The sequence below is a fragment of the Colobus angolensis genome, unplaced genomic scaffold, assembly GCF_000951035.1.
Source record: "Colobus angolensis palliatus isolate OR3802 unplaced genomic scaffold, Cang.pa_1.0 Scaffold68, whole genome shotgun sequence".
Taxonomy (NCBI): domain Eukaryota; kingdom Metazoa; phylum Chordata; class Mammalia; order Primates; family Cercopithecidae; genus Colobus; species Colobus angolensis.
Window position 1 is genome coordinate 3362444 of NW_012120487.1, and position 21640 is coordinate 3384083.

At 41.2% G+C, this 21640-nt stretch overlaps 1 protein-coding gene across 2 annotated transcripts in view; it reads right to left on the reverse strand.

Annotated features, from left to right (window-relative positions):
• Nucleotides 1-1149: 1149 nt before the first annotated feature.
• The window catches only part of FAF1 (Fas (TNFRSF6) associated factor 1), a 535277-nt gene continuing 514786 nt past the window's right edge, over nucleotides 1150-21640 (reverse strand). For both annotated transcript variants that reach the window (XM_011926246.1, XM_011926245.1), the window contains one exon: nucleotides 1150-1408. In XM_011926246.1, the coding sequence (XP_011781636.1) occupies nucleotides 1325-1408 (84 nt within the window). In that variant the 3' untranslated portion in view covers nucleotides 1150-1324. The remainder of the gene's footprint in view (nucleotides 1409-21640) is intronic.

The window sequence follows — 21640 nt, forward strand, 5'->3', positions numbered from 1 at the left end:
AGTACAAAATGTCAAAATCAGGATCCCAACCCCTAGGATAAAAACCACAGGTGACACAAAAACAGATATGGAGAAATATTTCAAGACTAAAAACAAATCATTGGCTGTGAAAGTATAAACGGTGTTCCCAGGATCTAAACCCCAAACCCCAAATCTGTAGATTAAGAAAAATCCACACTTACTAAAACAAATAAAAAATTATTATATGCAGGTTTCAGGCAACACATGTCTTCTGAGTTGAGCCCCCAAGTTGGCTCTCTTCAACATATGAAGTCTGATTTTTCAGCCACAGAATGAGATCCCTTTCATTTGAGTCCAATATCAAATACCAAAACATTAAAAGAATAAAACAGTAGAGCAAGTTCCTTATTACAGGAGAGTCTATGGGGCTGCTGATCAGATTTTGTTGATAGACAAGGTGCTTAAACACCAAGTGACAAGGTCCAAATGTGTGAGGGAGTAGAGAGAGAGAAAGCAAGAGAGAATTCTGTTCAGTTTACACTGATGGACTAGCAACTTGGGAGCTGGTATCTGTGAGGTTCTAATTGCCCAAATGCAAACCTAACAGTAGCCTCTTGCCACTGGGCCAGATACTGAAGTTTTGGTACTGGCCTCTGTGCACATGATCTCAGCATTCACACTGTGTGCTTGAACAGTTTCCCTGTGCTGCAACGGAACAGCAAATACCTCCTAGGTAGAACCTGGAGACCCAAGACAGCAGCAGTAAATAAGTATCTTGCATATATGTCAAATTCAGTCCTCAAACAAAACCTTACATCTTAGTAAAGGCTTCAGAAAGTACTAACAAAAATGGTATACCTTTTTTCCTACAACGTTTAATCTCCATGCCGACAATGTCTCAGTTGACTTTTTTCCCTCTGCCCCTTAAAATTAGGTAACGAAGTAGAAATTCAGTCATGAAAATAAAAAGACATATATCAAATATACAGCATCCTGGTGTCACAGAACAGACAGAACTGTCCTAGACACTGGGGAAAAGATGGGCACTGGAGAGGTAAAAATGCTATTTAGTGACTACTCCCACTTGCACAATGCATTCATCACTGAAGGAGGGTGAAGTGCAGGGGTAGGGGAGGGTGGCAGAGTTGTAATTCTCTGTAATGAGGGTTGGGAATATATACTCATGGATGGGAAATCTTAAGTAGCTATATTTATTATTACTTTTTCCAGCAATTTTGCAAGAGGCAGAAGTGTGACATTGAATTGAGTGAGACGAGCGTGTGGGTGGGTTGGCGAGGAGCCCTTCTCCTGACGCAGGCTGCTGGCTTGTCAAGGAATGGCTGGTTCCACCGCTGGGCCGTGTTTACTCTTTTGCTTCAAGGAAAAGGGTTTCTTGAGGGAACAACTTTACCTCCAATAATGATTTATTTGGGTCCAGTTGAGTTACCTAAAAAGACAAAGAACACATATTCAAGAGACTGAAACAAGCACTATATTCTCTACATGGCATTCATTTTATCTATGCACACTGATTCTGAAACTATGCACTGGCATGAAGAGTCTCGCAGTATCTTAGTTGATCTTCAAAATAACCTGCAAGGCAGGTGTTGTCATTCTCATTTTATAAGTGAGGAAACCAGGGCTCAGGAAAATCACATCTCGTAGTTGAGTTTGGCGGAGGTACCTTGCCTCCTGCACAGCTCAGCCCGGCTGACAGAACAGGGGCCCTTTGGAAAGGTGCTGGTTAACAACTGACTGGCATTCCTAGGGACCTCTGCTTGGATAACCCCTAATAGAGGGGAGGGACTTTTCTGCTTGGTGGGACTGCAGCTAAGCCTTTGGGGCTGATCTTCTTATTAGAACTATGTTATAAAGTGTAGAATGGCCATTCCACCATGCCCAATGATGAATATCTCCCCTGGTGAGGGGAGGCATATCATATCCTTGTTGACGGTTTATTTAGTTTGGAAAAAAAAGAGTCAATATCATAATACAACTTTATATTTTAAAAATTAAAAAAATCATAATTTTGTAATATGAACTACTGAAAGTCAAGCTAGACAAAATCTTGGCTCAGTGGGATACGTTAATCATACAGGGATCCTAAATTAGGTTTATGCCTTCCTAGGCAAGGGGCAGGGACGGGACATGAAGGTTTTCTGAATTTGCGAGTGAGAGAAGAAACAAAACTTTCCTGTTTATCAAAAGAGGTCAGGAATGTTTAAAAGTGGAGTAATACTGGTTTAATGGAAAGGACACAGGTTTTGGAATTAGAAAGAGTCTAATTACAGCTGTGTTGGCTATCAGCTTTGTGGCTTCGGAGTTAGTATCAACCTTGCAGGACTGACGGTGAGAATTAAATGAGAAAAAATACATAATTAGCAAAGAGTCTTGCCCAGAACAGGTGTTCCATAATGACTGCTGTGTGTGAGAACAACTGTAAAGATGGCGGACACACAGATAAATGGGCAACTCCAAGTGTGTGATGGGAGGGCAAGCAATCTCTAGTCAGGCCTGAGGCTGCTGCTCTGCTGGTCTGGGCCTGACTGCAGCACCTGAGGCAGGCAATCTTATCTTCTGCTTAACTCAAGCTGCTCCTAATAAGATGGTTCTGGTGTCTTCTTCCACGGTGGGGTGGGGGATATGGGGAAGGGGAAGCCCTGGGGGCCAATGCCAAGTATCAAAGGCATGCTGGCAAGGGGAAGGGGAAACTATCTTCAGCTGTATCTAGATGGAAACCTGGTATGCTCCGGAGCGTCATTAAAAAGACACATCCACCCCTGGAATCCTCTCTGCTTGTAAGGAACTCAGAGCAAAGCACACTGTATTTGTATCTCTTGGGTTGTGGACAGATGGACAGGCAAGGAGTGGGAAGGGCCTAGCCTACTGTCTATCTTCCAATGCACTGAGGGGCAAGCTGCTGGCAAATGTTTACCCACTTCCCCAATTAACGTACAATACTGCATTGGCTTCTGTCAACAAACAGAGCTGCACTGCCTCTGCTTCTCACTCGTTGGCATTTTCTGTCCAGCTGCTTCTGATATTGTTCTTAATTAACATGCCAGAGCTCTTCCAGCATCTTCTACTTTGTTATTTATGGCTTGTAAATATGATGTTTGCTGGGAGAAACGATCATTGTAATAGTGTGCTAGGAAGCAAAAGAGGGTGGAAGGCTGAAGTATCAGGCCTGAGTTGCACCATGCTGGGGTTGTCATATGCAAGATTAGAGATTCATAAACCACACCCAGTTTTCCTATGAGAAAGTTGTGTCCAAGAAAAGTTAAATGGCTTTCTTCGGTCACTTTGAGTGGGAGAGCCGGAATTTGAGAAGGAGGCAACTAAAATTTCTTGAATGCCTACTATATGCCAGACAACATATCCATACAACAACCATGAAAGACAGTGGAGATGATGACATTGAAGCTCAAAGTGGTTACCACTTGTTTACAGCCATATGGTTAATAAGTGTTTATACAGCACAATGGTTAAAAAGAGTGAAGCAAACCTAGAGTCAAATCCTAGCTCTGTCACTTCTTACCAATATGACCTTGAATAAATTACATAACCTGAGAGCCAGTTTTCTCACCTGTAAAATGGGAATCATAGTTTCTCCTTCCTAGGTTGTTGTGATGATAGTTAAATGGAATAATGTTGGTGCAGCCTCTGGTACAGTGTCTGAGCCAGTGAGTACTCAGTAGGTTGTAGCCATTACTGACTGGGTAGGGGCCCTGATCTTTCTAACTTCAAAGCTGCAGCTCTTTCACCAAAACCTCCTGGAACCCTGATCTATACCAGGCTATCTTTCTTGTTTCTTCCCCACTTCCCAGCAAGAGTGCCCCCCTTTTCCTGATCAGGTAATGCCTCCATCTCTGGAGACCCCCGTCTACAGGTTAGGTGAGGCTATGTCACCACTGGACTGCTCGAAGCAAATACGACTGTGCTGACTGCACCCTCTGGTGCCCTAAAAATAACATCTAGCAATTTTTTTTCTTTGAAGGTCATTTTAGGTAAGAATTTGAAAGTGAGCAAAACAATCTCTATTTCCATTCTCATTTGCCTGGCTGGACAAACTGATTGAGGGAAACCTAGGGGAATGTAGGACATCATGTTTCTCCCCAGCAAGATGGTGGCCACACTGTCAAAGTGTCCTGCAGCGCTCTGGGCCCCGTTCAAAAAGGACATGGAGCATGCCAGGAGGGACCTCCTGCTTAGGGAAGAGCCTAAAAACTATGTTCTCTGAGAGACAGCTAAAGAATGGGAGATATCTCCCTGGAGAGGGGGCACTGAGAAGTGGAGGTGGTGATGTTGCTATACAGGTAGGGAAGGGGCTGTGCTAGCCCTCTTTGAATATCTGAAGGGCTGATAAGTAGAAGATAGAGCAGATGTGTTCTGTGCAGCTCTGGTGGATAGACCTAGGGCTGCTGAAATAAAATCACAGGGAAGCAGAACCCAGCCAGTCAGAAACAACTTTTTACAGACAGACAGCAGCTGCTGGTGTGGCTACTACTGCTTCTCTTATCTTTCTCTCTCCTCTCTCTATTCTTTATTTTCTTGTTCTTCAGTCATCATCACAGCAGCAACTATCATTTATTGAGTGCCTAGTACGTAGCTGGGAACCATGCTAAGTACTTTATGTACTTTTTATATAGTACCTTAACTAGTCCTCACAACAGTTCAGTGAAATAGGTATGATTCTTTCCATTTTACGGATGAAGACACCATAGGTTATCTTGCCCAAGGCTGCAGACAGAATAAGGTTTCACACTCAGGTCTGACTCTAAAGCTGATGATATGAATGATTCTGACTAACATGTCAACAGGCTGCCTTGGGGAAATGGAGGGTAGGGAGGGTGGGATGGATGGGTGAATTCTCTGCTGTTCTCAGAAGCACTCAAATAGGGGCTTACTTGCAGATGATGATTATAATAGCTATTGTTTATTGAGCATTTACTTTGTGCCAGGTATATTCCAAGCACTTTAATATAAAAGGTAGGTTATCTGAGTTAGGGACAATTATTTTAATTGTGTTTCAGTAGTTTTTGGGAAACAGGTGGTTCTTGGTTATATGGGTTAGGTTCTTTAGTGGTTATTTCTAAGACTTTGGTGCACCTGTCACCCGGGCACTGTACATTGTACCCAGTGTGTAGTGTTTCATCCCTCATCCCCTGCAACCTTCCCTCTGAGTGCCCAAAGTCCATTATATCACTTTTATGCCTTTGCATTGAGGTAAGGACAATTATTATCCCCATTAAGCCAAAAGCCAATGGAGAAACCGAGCCCTGGAGAAGATGAAGTAACTTGCCCAAGGTCTCAGAGCTATTAAGGGCAGAGCCAGGCTGTGAATCAAGGCAGTCTAGATTTGGAACCCACTACATAATACTGTCAGAGGTATTGCTGAGAGTAGGATTCACATAGAGAAAGAAGTTGGATGAGATGATCCTGAAGTCGTTTCTAACCAAGCTTCCGGGATATAAGATCTTCACTTTAAGAATGGCAACAGGTCAAGATTCAGGAAAAAAGTCCTGAAATGTTTATAAAATATGAATACAAAAACCCAATCTGAGCTTGTGTTGTGCCATTTACTTGGGACGTTACTGAATTATTGACTCTCTAAATCAACAAAGCCCACTTTTTGGGACTCCTTGGGGGAGAAGGGTCATTCTCCGGTAAGAGGTATGGCTTGACTTTGTCTATAGTTAGAAAAGTCAGCCATCTTGACATTTTCTTCACTGTACTTGGAAAACCTGAATGGATATATTTTCTCATTAGTTTAATAATTTAGCAAATTGGCTTTGTGAAACACGTTTATGTAACAACAATGGGACAGGTGTTCTTTGCCCAACAGAGCTATTCCTTTCTAGATCAATTTTGTTAGTAGACTGAAATTTCATATACTGTTTCTATTACTTCCCTGGGCTTCAGTTCCTTTTCTAAAAAGCCTATCACTGCTGTAAGAAAAGTGTGAATCCGTGTGACAGATTCTCATCCTAGGCCACACTGCGAATCCTGGAATGTTTGGGGGCAGGGGGAAGCTCCTTAAATGCCAAATTATCTAACCCCTTCATTTCATAGAAGGGCAATCTGAGGCTTAAGGAGGTCAAGTGACTTAGCCGAGGTCACACGGTTGAATAGGAACAGATGCACACTCTACCCACAGACTTTCTGACTTCTGTTTTGGGGTTCTTTCTAATCACATCATTCTGCCTATCACTTTTTAGTACCTGAGCATAAATATAATACTACAGGATGAGTACCACTAATGAAAAAATTCAAATTGTTTCAAAATCCAAAACTTTTTGAGTGCTGACATGATGCTCAAAACAAATGCTCCTTGGAGCATTTCAGATTTTGGATGTTCTGATTTGGGATGCTCAACCAGTAGGTAAATGTTACAAGCTCTGAAAAAATCAAAAATCCAAAACATTTCTGGTCCCATGTACTTCAGATAAGGGATACTTAAATTGTACTATTAGGTTGGGAGCTACCTGAGGGCAAGAGCTGAATAATACGAAAAAGAATAGCAGCAGCAATACTTGCATGGCCCTTCACAGTTTGTAACAGATTTACACAAACATTAACTCACAATCATGTGAGGAAGCTAGATCTTTTACGTTTAATTTTGCTGAGGTAATGCTTTTATTTTGAAATTGAATAGAAGAAAGTCTGGATCTAGTATTTTACTTTTAGAAAAAAATGCTAGGTTGGACTTTTTTCTTCTTTTTCTTTTTAATGTTCCTAATGCATTTAACAGTTTTTGGGGGAAATGCATTGCAGTAGTTCTTGGAAATCAGCCCCACTCTGTAGGTTAGGAAACAAGACCCAGAGACTGGATTTGTCTATTATCACATAGGAAGTAGTAGAGGTAGAACCAGAACCCAGGCCTTCCGCTGGTTCCCTAATAATTTTCATAGTAACTCCCCACCTCTTACAAGTGGCCTAAAAGGGTTCTCTCTCATTCCATGAGTTGCAGGTTTCAGGTTCAATATGTGGAACTGGAAAACAATAAACCAACAGAGGCTTCTCAAAATGTATTCCTGCTTTTAAAGTAAAATTTGCATTTGAGAAAGTTCCAGCATCTCAAAGGCAGAAGAGCTTTCGTTGCCAAATTTTGTCTAGTATTTGTTTGCTTGCCTCTGGTGACCAAGAACCTTCATTCTCTAGACTGTGCTGGTAGCACTGTGAGCTGAGGGGACCCTGCATAGCCGGACTCCCAGGAGCAACCCTTTGCCACACTGGCAGAAAATCTGTAAGTCTCTTTGAGTCCATACAGAGATCAAACTCCAGAACCTCATCCATTCTCGTCTTACTTCTTACGCCAACGCAAGGACAAGCAGGTCCCATCCTCTACATTAGACACAGAGCAAAATCAGTTTCTCCAAGCTTAAGGAAATCCATCCCTTCGGTTATGGACTAGGTACTTCAGAAAACCCTCCCCTCTCTGAATTCCTCTGTGCTGACTGTCAAGGCTGTACATTATCTAATGTTATCAGGATATAAAGGACCAGACTATATGGATTCCAGTCCTGACTCTAGCAGTATGACTTTGGATGAGTCATTTTTCTTGTCCAGGCTTTAATTTTTGCATTTTTAGAAGTGTGAGGGTGAGTCAGTGGAGTAAACTGGATTGCAGTTGAGCTTTGGAAATAAAATACAAACACTTAAATTCAAATCTCTTAGCCAAGTCAGTAAGATGCTTGCTCGTGCCCCCGTTTCCTTCTCCACTGGGTGAAAGGTTATTATAGGGATTGAAATAGCCATCAAGGGCCTGATGCATGGAAGCTATTATGATTCAGTGCCTTCCTTATGTGTAAGTAGATGTCACCTACGTGGTTTGAGTTCCCCACTTGAAGTGGAACTATTGAAGTGTGATCCCAGGAAGGGATACCTGGGTTGGATTCCCAATGCTATAACCTCCTAGCTGTCTGATGACCTGGGCAAATTCAATGTTTATTTATAAAATTGAGACCTTTTTTGCCTCCCAGAGTTGTTGTAAGGAGTCAATAATATAAAACTTGTAACTCTTGTTGGGGGAAGTATTTATTTCACATTTATGTATCCACATGGAATGACTTCTGGATGCATTCCCTATCTCCCATACAGGGGTAAGAACAAACTTATTTGCCTGGTGAATTTGGGAGAAGGATCTGAGCTCAGCCCCATCCTTTCCCTTTTCTGGAACCAACCTGCTCTCATGTTACAAGGTACAAGGGCCTACAGTGTCCAGCTATACCACGGACTGGGTGGACAAGTCTGTTTAATTTACAGGCAAAGAATACATCAGCTAGCCCCTTGGCTGCTTAATCTCAAACCACAATCTCCGATCAACGTTTTTGGTAACAAAGGTGATATTTTTATCCCCACCTGAGTCCTATGTCTATCTTTCAATTTGTCTTATGTCTTTTAATTAGTCTTGAACTAGTTAAGTGAAAGGGTGTTATTTAATGGCCCTTAAAATCCCAAATACCTCAGAGCACTAAGCAAGTACTTAACAATTAGGTTTTGATGTAACATGATACAAGGGTCACAGCCATTTCTTTTTTTTTTTTTTTTCAAGTTCTGTTTGGTCTTGATTAAAAGATAGGAAAATCAACTCCTGTCAGGGCATAAATAAATTTTAAAATACATTTCCCATCTGTAACATAAAGCCACAACAAAGATTATTCTTAAAGAGATGCTTCTTTAAAGCCAAGTTATTTGAACACAAAAAGAATGTGCTAGTAAACTTCCTTCTGAAGAATCCATATATAATACTATTTTACAGTTCTCAAAACACTTTCACATATATTATCTAAACCTTAAAGCTATCCTAAGATTGGATTCATTTATCCTGAATTTTTACAGATGAGAACACCAAAGCTCAAATAGGGACATTTCTTATGTACAGTCATACAACTAGAAATTGTCAGGGCTCAGATTTGAACACAGGTCCTTTCCTTTCGAATACTAAGCTCTTTGTACTCTGAGGCATATTTATGGGCTGCATATGTAAGTTCCCAGATTATAGTGAAACTGATTATATTTGCTTTTGATTTTGTTCAAAATTAAGCATTTACTCTGAACTTGGGGGAACAACTTTTTCTTTTTTTTTTGAGACAGAGTCTTACTCTGTTTTCAGGCTGGAGTGCAGTAGCGTGATCTTGGCTCACTGCAACCTCCGCCTCCTGGGTTCAAGTGATTCTCCTACCTCAGCCTCCCAAGTTAGTTGGGACTACAGGCATGCGCTACCACGCCCAGATAATTTTTGTATTTTTGGTAGAGACAGGTTTTCACCATGTTGGCCAGGATGGTCTTGATCTCTTGACCTCATGATCCACCTGTCTCGGCCTCCCAAAGTGCTGGGATTACAGGCATGAGCAACGGCGCCCAGCCTAACTAATCTTTTTGGTATTCTATGAGTAACCTATTCTATTAGTTACTCTATTAGGAAAACATGCTATTAAATATCAGAAACTTAATAAGTAATTATTAACATCATCACTATAAAAAGTTATCATGGCTGGGTGTGGTGGCTCATGTCTGTAATCTCAGCACTTTGGGAGGCTGAGGCAGGCAGATCACTTGAGGTCAGGAGTTCAAGACCAGCCTGGCCACCATGGTGAAACACCATCTCTACTAAAAATACAAAAATTAGTTGGGCGTGGTGGTGCACACTGTAATCCCAGCTACTTGGGAGGCTGAGGCAAGAGAATTGCTTGAACCTGGGAGGCAGAGATTGCAGTGAACCACGATCGTGCTACTGTACTCCAGCCTGGGTGACAGAGCAAGATTCTGTTTAAAAAAAAAAACAAAAAACAAAAGCTACCATTCATTTGGTGTTAGGTGCTAGGCACTATGCTAGTTGTTCTATATGTTATCTAATTAAATGGTCACAACAATTCTATGAGATAAGTACTCCTATTATTTCCATTTTACAAATGAATTCTCTGAGGTCAAAAATGGTTCAGAGACTTGCTCAAGATTACATAGCTAAGAAAGAGAAGGCCAGAATTGTACCCTGGTTTGTGAGCTTCCAGCCTATATCCAATCACTACCCTTCACTGCCTCTCAACTTCTGACCTACTTCTAAACGGGGGACAGTTAACATGACTAACTGGCTTTCCGTTGGGCATAAAAAATGCCGCACTCTGGTGCTATGTCATGGCTCATGTCCCTAATGGGCTTTGCTGTTCCACACAGGAACTCAAGCTGTCTTTTGTTACTGTCAGCTTAGTCCTAACAGCTAATCATCTATTTTCTTTAAACACCTTTTGATGAGCTAGGAATCCCTAAAGAAAGCAGTTATACCCACAAAGTATCAGAGGGGGAACTTAGGGGAATTGCTGGGCATATGCTGACTCGGGGTATAAAAAAAGCTTTGGTAACGATAAAGTCCTTTGCAACATAAGAGATTATGATTATTATTATTAATAATAATTATTATAAACAACCACGACAACAATGCCAGTTGTACCTCTTAGCAATTTCTTCTCTACCTTTGCTGCAGGTAGTAACACACCCCAAAATGAAATTTCCAATCTGGAAGGGTCCCACTGTGAGACTACTCTATGGTTTATCTCAGCTTCCTATGCAGTTGCTAGGCCAGTCTGTCTCACAGGCCACAGGAAAGAAGTGGTACTAGGGTGAGGGCTTCCAGGAAACAGTGACAGATGCTCCTCTTTTCATTATTGAACTGTGACAGAACAATTGGGGTGCTAGAGAGTGAGGTTGGGTGGGCTTCTGTGGCTGCAAAGCATAGGTGTCAAGGGCATTTTCTTTCTTTGATGACTTTTTTAAGGTGGGAAAGACAGAATGAAAGAAAAATTAAAGCAAGAACAAAGGGAGAAAAGATTAAAATAAGAGAGGAATAGAAATTGTGTCTTGTAGGCTGCCCTGTTTGTTCTTTGTTTTATTAAATTATAATAAAGGTAAAAAGAGCTAACATTTATTGGGCGCTTACTAGGTGCTAACTGTGCTACGTGCAGTATAAGCACTACTGCAGCTCTATGGGAGAGGTATATTACCTCCACTTTAAAAACGAGGACAAGAGGCTCAGAGAGATTATATAATCTGCCTAAGAATGCACAGGCAGGAAGTGGCAGAGCAAGGATTTAAAACTAGGTCTGATTTCAAAGTCTTGTGTTTTTAACCACCACACTAGATTATTTTAGTACTGTAGTCATGTACTAGACTATTTATTCTAAGTCCCTTGCTTGGGAGGACTGTACCCCTGAAATGCATATTTCCCCCATAACAGAGTGTATTATTGCCTTAGGCATTTGGGCAAAATTTAGTCATTCAGTTATGATAGAGCTAGTAATTGCTAGATCTGGATGGGTCTTTAGAGGTCATCTCTGTAGCATATGGGGACAGAAAAGCCCAGTGAGTGGAAAGAACGTACCCAAGTTTATTCAGCATTCATGGCAAATCTGGATTCTTCATTCCTAGCCTGTGTCTTTAGATGGACTGTTTAGTGAAGACACCAACTCTAAGTTATTATAATGTTAAAATGGTCTCAAACTTGGCACACTGTCAGGGACACCAAACAAGAGCTGTAACCTTCTCCTTGCAGTGGTATCCCTGATGGTGGCTTTGGTCACTGTACTATTAAATGACAATATAAGTGGGGAAGGCCCAGAGGGGATTCTATTAAGAATGGAATGGGAAGGAAAAAACCTTCTTAGTCTAAAAACAGGAGATGATCCAAGTCTTCAGAATGAGAATAAAGAACATAAAATGAATATAAAAAGAATGAGAACAGGCATGTTTCCCCATCCTGGAAAGTCCTGGAATCTGGAAGACATAATTTCAAGTACATAAAAGGAAGTCCTGCTTTACAGAAAAATTTGCAAGTTCATTGTCCCTGAAAGCACAAACTGGATACAGGCAAATTCATGAGTGAAGATTCTGTAGTGTGGCAAGACAAACCTAATGCAGATGAGCCCCAGCAGTGTGCCCAGCTTACAGGTATGCTAAGATACTGATTCTTCTCAACGCTTGGGGCAACCAGGATCCTCAGAGCTGGGTTGCTTTTGACTCTGAGCAGCCTAGTATGGTTGGTTCTCCAGTAAGACACACAAACACTATTTTCAATGTGTGTAGTGACTTGAAAAAGACCGGGAATCACTGAGTTAGCGGACATGCCTCACTTTCTGAGGCCAATACCATGGAAGCAGCCAGATCCTTACATAAAAGGTTGGTCCATAATGCTAACCACTGTGTTTGGAACAAGACATTAAGAGACAAATGAAAGAGGAGATACCTGTTTTCTGGTTAGGTTTAGAACTGTTAACTCAGCTTAAAAGCCTTCTGAGAGATCCTGATTATTGTTAGTCTCAGAGTTTCACTACTAGGCATGGATTAAGTGCTAATTAGGGAGGCAGTAAAAAAAAAAAACACTGGTGGCTTTTAAATCCTAGCACTGCATGTGTGCTCTTGAGTAAGTCATTTAACCTCTTACCATGAGATAAAATCCAAATTTCTCATCTGTAAGTTGGTGACAACATCACCCAACACCACATGGTCTCTTAATAGACCATGTCCCTCTGGGTCTATCTCCTTCACATTTCCACTTGTGAGAGAGTTGAATGAAATGTCTGATCCTATCCTTCTCCTTCTCAACATTCTTAAATGACTCCTTGCCAAAAGAGGATAGTCCCCTTTTGCTTTGGCCTCACTTTCCCAGTTTGTACATGGTAGTGTTTCTGACAAGGCTCCGAGCAGGCCTTCAATAAAAGACAAGGCTGGAAAGACAGTTTGGACATAGATTATTAAGAGCTCAAATACCTTATTAGGTGTCATTTAAACTTCTGAAAAAATATTTTCTCCTTGGCGTCAGAAAGATCTGGAGTGGTGGGCTAGATGTGCTCCTCAGGCCGAGTGGGCTAGGGAGAAAGTGGCCATTTTGAATGAATTTTAATATCCAAGCAGGGCCATGCGAGCTGGTGTGTGCATTACTCTGCACGCAAACACCACTCAAGAGCTGGGGCTTTGAACAGGAGTTAAAAGAGTTTAGTCCCTAACGACATACAAAAGACTTGCCGGTGTGATTTATTCTGATGTATTTACTTATCCAATTACCAAAACAGCAGGAGATCATTAAATTTTCTAGTTACCAGATGCAGCACGTTCAATATCTTAAATGTTACCAAGGCTCTCTCTGAGCTATTTTGATAGTACATTTCATATGCCCAAAAGCTTATAAAACTGGAAGGCAAGAATCATGAACAGAGCAGGTGTTTTCTTTGAAGGCTGGTCCAGCAGCGGCCTGTACAATATCAAACCTATACCCAAATTCCCAAACTCCCAGGCTGAAGCAAAAGTACCATGATGAGAAAGAAAAGTATTTAGGAAGAGAGGATACTAGGAAAGTGGTACTTGAAGGTGGCTGGAGATATGCATTTTACCTGGCCAGCCTTTTCTTCATGCTTATTCCCTATCATTTTAGTTGCCATATCCACAAAGGGTCAGGGCTCAGAGCTGGGGAGGAGAGTCAGGGAACAAGCATCCTTTGGGGAATGGCAAACCTGCCTCCTGACCCTAGCATACTGCTCTGATTACCTGTGTGGTCTAGGACAAGTCACTTTTCGTCCTCTGAGTTTCCCTGTCTGTTAAACAAGGATGTTGATATCTGTCTGGTGTACCACCTTATGGACCTGCTATGAGCATTATCACAGCTTGTCACAGTAACAACATTTTAGAAGTGGCAAAATATTTTCTCTCAAAAAATACATCAAATAAGTGAAATCTGGGTCTAAATTTTTGAACGGGTGGTAGTGGCTTGGCCCCAACATTGCTTACTATGCTGATCTCTAAATATTATCCTCTCATAGACCCTATGTGCCAGACAATTAGAGCAGTTTGCTATTCCTCAAATATGTCTTGTGCTTTTCCTCCCTGAACCTTTGCTATGTTGTTTCCTCCACCTAGACTGTCCTTTCTCTCCAGTTCTACCTGTCCCAACCTATATATCCTTCAAGGCTCAGCTCAGATGCTACTTTCTCCATAAAATCAGGCCTGAGTGACAGAGCCTAAATTAATCTTCCTCCTATTCCTGTAATAGAGTTAATCATAGCTGGCATCATTCACTAGGCCATAGGCTCATGGAACACAGTGACCATATATGTTCATTGTGGTCTCTCCGTCATATGCCTATCCCATTATCCTGCATGTGGTCAATCTATGTTAACCAAACTAATACCTTAATTTCACCTTAGGATCCTCAGACATGGAAGCTGCCAAGGTCTGCTGGCTGACTCAAGGTCAGTGTTTAAAGTGGAATGCAGGTACTGGCAATGCCAACCCTGTCTTTTGCTAAAACAGCATTCTTATACTTTGACCAGGCAAGAGATCCTATGGGATCTAGCTCAAGGGATCAGCTACGGTCTCACACTGAGTTATCTGTTGTGCCTTTTGATTATTTGTTTATGAGTCTGTCTCTCCAGTCAGGTTGAATTTTGAGGGCACATAAGAGATTTTACTGGCCAACTATCCCCAGGTCCTAGTATACTGCTGGAAACAGTGTAAATTCACTACATGTTTGCCGAAAGACTGACCTACTGAATGACTGAATGCAAACTCCCCACTCCTCCCTAGAGCCTCCATGAAAGAAATGGAGTCTAGAGGAGCTGCATCCTCAGACCTCTTCCCCTAGCCTCATTCCTACAGCAGGCAGACTCAGTTGGTGATACCATCAGCAGGTCATCCCAGAAGCTCCCTTGGCTCTGGAAGCTCTCTAGCTCTAGCTTCTGTCAGTTCTGCTGCACAGACACAGGGGCTGACAATAAGTCTGCATCAGTTGCCTTTTCAGAGGGGACAGAATTTTCCCTATTTAAACTGCTATTGGAATTGGCTAATTAGAAGGATTTAAAAAATCTTAATACTCTAAACAGAGAAAACTGGTTCTGAATTATTAAGCAACATTTTCAATGCATTTGAATAACCTTAAATGACTTAGCTGCCACCTGATCCTAAGCTCTAGCTCAGATAAATAAATGTGAAATATTGTCAAAGCCTTGGCTTATAGGAGCCTCCAGCTACAGTAAATAAAAGCTTAAGTCCTCACAAACTGCCTGGGACAGAGACACTGTCATATAAAATGAAAGAAGATGATCTTAAATAAAGCCAGTAGGACCAGGAAGCCAATGGTTTTGTTCTAGTTTTCAGAAGAGAGTTGTCAATGGGGCATGTATTATCAACATCCAGGTCATTTAATCATAAAATCACATAATATCAGAGCTGAAAGAAAATTAAGAAAACACTTAATCTCTTCACATTTCAGATAAAGAAAAAAACACCCAGAGACTTATGTACCTTGCTTGAGATCACATAACAAGTGGCTAGAAGAATTAAAAATTTGTGCCAGGAGACATGGCTCCCAGCTTAGCCCCATTCCCACTGCACTACATTCTTCTCACTTCTGTTTTTTTTGATTAAAAAAATTTTGAGGGCCAGGCGCATCGCTTGAGGTCAGCAGTTCGAGACCAGCCAGGTCAACATGGTGAAACCCCATCTCTACTAAAAATACACAAATTAGCCGGGCAGTATATGGCATGCACCCGTAATCCCAGCTACTCAAGAGGCTGAGAAAGGAGAATCGCTTGAGCCTGTGAGGTGGAGGTTGCAGTGAGCTGAGATGGCACCACTGCACTCCAGTTTGGGCAACAGAGTGAGACCCTGTTGAAAAAAAAAATTATATTTTTAGAGATGAGATTTCACTATGTTGCCTAGGCTAGAGTGCAGTGGCCTATTCAGGTTCAATTATAGTACACTACAGCTTGGAACTCCTGGGCTCAATTTATCCTCCTGCCTCAGCCTCCTGAGTAGCAGGGACTACACTGCAGGCTTGTGCCACCCATATTCTTCTAAGAATGTCTTGCTGGAGATATCAAAATGATAGGCTGACAACTGGCTATAAAAACACATCTGAAAATTTTAATCTGATGGGGCACTTCTGGTGCTCGAGTTCTAGAAACTCCATGCTCCTGGCATGCCTCCTCCCCCAAACTTGGGAGTTTTACTTCCAAGAACATGTAAGGAGGGGTAAGAGGAGGGTGAGAGAGAAAGAAACCAGGTATGTCACTATAATGTGGCCCCTCACTTGCCTGTCCTCAAGCTATGAAGATATCATGAGTTTCTGACTGGTCAGATGGAAAATATAAAACCAACCAACCAACCAACCAAAAACAGTGGATGCCTGAATAGCTGGGAACATTTTATTTCTTCTAATTTATTTACTAAACAAGTATTTCCTGAGTGTTTACTACATGTAAGAAACCATGCTAGGTCCTGGATTATAACAGTAAACAAGACACTATTTCTGCTCTCAGGAGTGTACAGTCTAGGGCAGAATGCTGACAAGAAAAGAATTTAGAACACTGAAATTCAGAACAATAAAGGGCCACAAGAGGGAAAAGGGTACCAGGAAACCACAAGGAAGGCAAATGCCTGACTCAGCCCTAGGGTGTCAATTAGTTCCACATTTCTCTTTCCTCCATGTCTCAAACTTTGTATGTACTGTTTTTTGTTTAAAAAATGTACACCTTACCTTCACTTTGTGACTATGTAAACTTGAACCAGCCATTTCTGCTTTTGGTTTTTCTAAGCCTTGAGCAAGTTACTTCCCATTTCTGCATCTCAGTTTTTTCATCTAGAAAATAGGAGTTTTTCCCCTAGTTTTCACAGTAAAGAATGCATGCACGAGGAAGGCTTGTTCACACAAAGTCTTACATAAAGCCAATTAGAGGAAGGAAAGTAAAAAAAAAAAGGAAATAGCAAAAGAATCTTCAGGTTTGGGATACAGCCAAACCTGAAGATTCAGATTTAGACATTAAACCTGAAGGCTTGAGGTGCTGGTTCTGGACGAAGAACAGGGTGCGGTTTTGGTGAAGCAGGCTGGGGCTGCAGTTGGCACTGCAGTGAGATCTGGTATTTGATGCATGTGCTAATGCACTCTAGAACCCCACTACTGGCTTTGAAAATTACAAGGAGTATCTAGAAAAGGTTAATCTGCGCACATACACATTTGTTTGTGTTTACAATGGGGTTATTATACAGACTTTAAGTGAGCAAAGAGTGTCTGCGAAAGCAACTAGAATACGGAGCACAGAACTAACAATTTTTAATTTATGGCTGGATAGAATCAGATTAAATTGTATGTACAGCCTTCAAAAGTTTATTTGATTTCTTGGTCAGGTGTGGTGCCTCATGCTGTAATCCCAGCACTTTGGGAGACTGAGGCAAGCAGACTGCTTGAGGTCAGGAGTTTGAGACCAGCCTGTGCAATGCGGTGAAACTCTCTCTGCAAAAAAAAAATACAAAAATTATCCAGGCATGGTGGTGTGCATGCACTTGTAGTCCCAGCTACTGGGGAAGTTGAGGCTGCTGTGATCACACCACTGTACTCCAGCCTGGGTGACAGAGTGAGACCCTGTCTCAAAAAAAAAAAAAAAGAAAAAGAAAAAGTTTATTTGGGGAAGGGTAAATAATTTTGAAAATGTTATCGACTGGGTGTGGTAGCTCATGCCTGTAATCCCAGCACTTTGGGAAGCTGAGGCCGGTGGATCGCCTGAGGTTGGGAGTTCAAGACCAGCTTGACCAACATAGAGAAACCCCGTCTCTACTAAAAATACAAAATTAGCTGGGCATGGTGGTGCATGCCTGTAATCACAGCTACTTGGGAGACTGAGGAAGGAGAATTGTTTGAACCTGGGAGGCGGAGGTTGCAGTGAGCTGAGATTGAGCCATTGCATTCCAGCTTGGGCAACAAGGGTGAAACTCTGTCTCAAAATAATAATAATAATTTTGAAAAGGTTTAAGTATATCAATATACATAAACAGTAATAGTCACTCCATTTTATGTTCAGCACAGTATAGGGAAAGGACCTGGGTTTTGAGAATCAAACACTGATATTGACACTTACTGGACAATATTGAGAAATTTAAACTCTTTGAGCTTCAGTGTTCTTATTTGTAAAATGGAGACAATATCTACCTTTCAGGGAACTAATACCTGGCAAACAATAGGCACAAAAAGAAATAGCTATATTCATTGTCATCGTTCCCCACCATTCCAAGTCCTTTGTAAATAAGTTAGAAAGTGGTAAGGGCAAATTTTTTAAGGCTCTGAATTCTACTCAGCTATCTGAAATGGTTGTAATAACCTCAAACACATTTAAAAAATTCCTTCGTGCACTTCTTTGATCTGGTCAGAAGCATACAATGATGGGTTTTCTCATATAATAACACTGGTTCCCTCAATATGTCTGTGGTTTAGCAACTCTTTCCTCTTTCTGCTTTCAATTTCATCATAATAGCTTAGAAATGCTGAGCATTTACTATGCTAGTGCTTTATGCATATCACTTCATTTCATTCTTACAACAGCTCTATGAATTACATACTATCATTATCCTTACCTTACAGATGAGGAAACTGAGCTACCTAGAGGCTGAGTCATTTACACAAGATCAAACACCTAAGATATGGTAAAGATGAGATTTAGTCTGGGACTCCAGAACTCAGTCTCCTCCGCCCCGCCTTTTTTTTTTGTTTTTGAGACAGAGTCTTGTTCTGTCACCCAGGCTGGAGTGCAATGGCAATATCATGGCTGACTACAGCCTCAACCTTCCAGGCTCAAGCAAATCTCCTGCTTCAGCCTCCTGAATAGGTGGGACTACAGGCATGTGCCACCATACCCGGCTAATTTTCTTTTTTTTATTTTTAGTAGAGATGATGTCTTGCTACATTGTTCAGGCTGGTCTCAAACTCTTGAGCTCAAGTAATCCTCCCACCTTGACCTTCTGTAAGTGCTACTTGACCAACATAGAGAAACCCCGTCTCTACTTCTGTAAGTGCTGGGATTACAGGTATGAGCCCCCATGCCCAGCCCAGAACTCAGTTTTTTAACTACTACACAATAAAGTCTCTCTGTGGCTTATCTTCAAATCTGCTCCAGTCACTGCCAGGGGCATTTTCTGGTATTGAGCCATCCTCACAGTTTAAGTCTCTATTCTCTGCTAGAAAGTACCATGTAGACTTTCTCCTGGTCCCTCAGACTCAACAAATCCCAAAGTGAACCTGCCTCTCCATTTATCTTCCTTGATTTTTGCCTACGGTACTATACCATCTTTTTAGTCGTTGAGGCTGGGGACCTCTAAGTCACCTCTGAAAGCTCCTTCTTCTTATCCTCCCCCAACCTTGGCATAGCCAATTATTAAATCCCACTGATCCTTCCTACTTCCTGGTTCTGCTGCCTTCTCTTCATCCCAAATTGTTGCCATCTTATTACTGTCTCCCATAGCCTGTTTACTTTTCTACTGCAGTAGTCCTATCTGGTCTCCCTTTCTCATGCTTCCACTACTTTAATCCTTCCTAATCAGGATAATCAACAGTGTTGAGACAGTGGGGAAAAGGCAGAAATGTGGAATCAAAAGACCTAGGTGAAATCACTGCTCTGCAACTTAGCTATGTCAATTTGTATAAGCCACCTGGCAGCTCTAAGTTCAAATCTTTCATCTTTATCATAGGGCCTAACACCTACCAACAAACTAGCATTAGAAATGGTTTTATGAGGGCAAGAATTCTGTCCTCTATTAGTGGACGTATAGTAGTAAAGAATTCTGTGGAACACTATGCCTAGAATATACTCATTTTTCCATGTATAGCTCTTCATAGAATTATTCACTACCATATCCCCAATGTCTTACGCATAACAGGTGCTCAAAAATATCTGTTGGATCAATGAGTAGAAAACTCTTCCATATTCTTTCATCTCTTATTTTATTTCCCTTTATACCTGACTTCATAGTCTAAATTCCAATCACAGAAAACTGTATGCAATTCCCCAAACATACACTGATTTATATTTCTATGGTTTTGTTCACATTTCTTCTGCTTGGCAAATGCCCATTCCTCTCTTTCTGTTTTCAAAATGTCTTTTTTTTGCAGTATATTAGTGTCATGTTTTTCCATTTGTGTGCTTTTTGTTAGTGATTTTGCTGTTTAAAATGGTTCCCAATCATAGTGCTGAAGTGCTGTCTAGTGTTCCTAACTGAAGGAGGGCTGTGATGTGCCTTGTGGAGAAAATACGTGTGTTAGATAAGCTTCATTCAGGCACGAGTTTTTAGGACTATTAGCTATGAAATTCAATGTTAATGAACCAACAGTATGTATTAATGTGTCTTTACGTGTGTGTGTGTGTGTGTGTGTGTGTGTGTGTGTACACGCACATTTTCTTTCTTTTTTTGAGGTCAGGGTCTGGCTCTCCAGCCCAGGCTGGAGTGTAGTGGTGTGATCATAGCTTACTGTAGCCTCAACTTCCCAGACTCAAGTGATCCTCCCACCTTACTCTCAAGTATTTAGAACTATGGGATGCACCACCATGCTCAGCTATTTGTGTGTGTGTGTGTGTGTGTGTGCATGTGTGTGTAGAGAAAGGGTCTCATTATGTTGCCCAGGCTGGTCTCAAATTCCTGGGCTCAAGCCATCCTTCTGTCTTGGCCTTCCAAAGTGCTGGGATTTACTGGTGTGAGCCACAGCACCTGACCTAAGTAAAGTGTCTCTAAACAGAAATACACATTACATACATAATAAAGTTATGCATTGAGTGGTTGATGAAAATGTGAGCAGAGGCTCACAAGAACTTAACCCTGTATTTCCCCTAGGAACAGTGGTTGAGTATCCACTAATTCAGAGTTTGTGGCAACATTATACAATATAACTACTGTGAATAATGGGAATCAACTGTATTTCCCAGTTCTAAAACCAATAGCTCCCCACAGCCTATAGAATAATACTGTAATTTCTTAACCTCAGGTATATTATTATAGTCTGCACCGCTGATAGATGACTTTTCGTTCAGCCAAATCTGGGTATTTTTCATGTTGTATCTAGCTTGGCAGTATGTGCCACAAGTCTGCCAGGATGATCTTCTCTTGTTGTATCTGCCCTGCCAGACTTGGTTGGCCCTTATAGACAAGACTGTGTTGTAATTATCATCACACCCTTCAAAGTGTATACCTGTCATTCTTCATCTATCTATCCATCCACCTACCCACAACTCAGCGAGCCTCTACTCTGTGCTAGGCCTGTGTAAGTCCTGTGCCAGGAACTGGGGGTACAAAGGCAAATAAGACAGTATAGCTGCTGCCCCAAATGAACTTATACAGAGCAATTCCCAGAGAGCCCTGACATAAACGAGGTAAAAAATCTCTATGAGGAAATACGCCTGTCTCTCACACTAGGAAAAACACCATAAACTAATTCAGGAATATTTTCACTTATGAAAGAAATCTGCTGGTTTGGTAAAACAGAAGACAAATGTTAAACTCTAGATATTTCTAATTGAACACCATTCTCAATCTTTTGTTATTAGGCATGTAGGGCACATTGTTTGATGTCTTTACTTGAAAACTGGTAGTTTCCAAACAGTTAATATTGGACAAAGATTCTTTGTCTTCTTGAAACCAAAACACTGAAAAAAAAAAAAAAGAGGAAGGAGGGAATGGGGTTGGGGAGAAAAATAATCACCATTACCATCACACCAGCTACACTATTAGATTCTTACCCTGTATTAATTTTATACATATTATATATTTTATATAAACTATATATACACATTATATTTATATATGCTGCAAACTTCACAGGTCTGTAATCCACAAGAAAATTAAAGCTAATACATGTAAAAGCACTGTTATACTACAC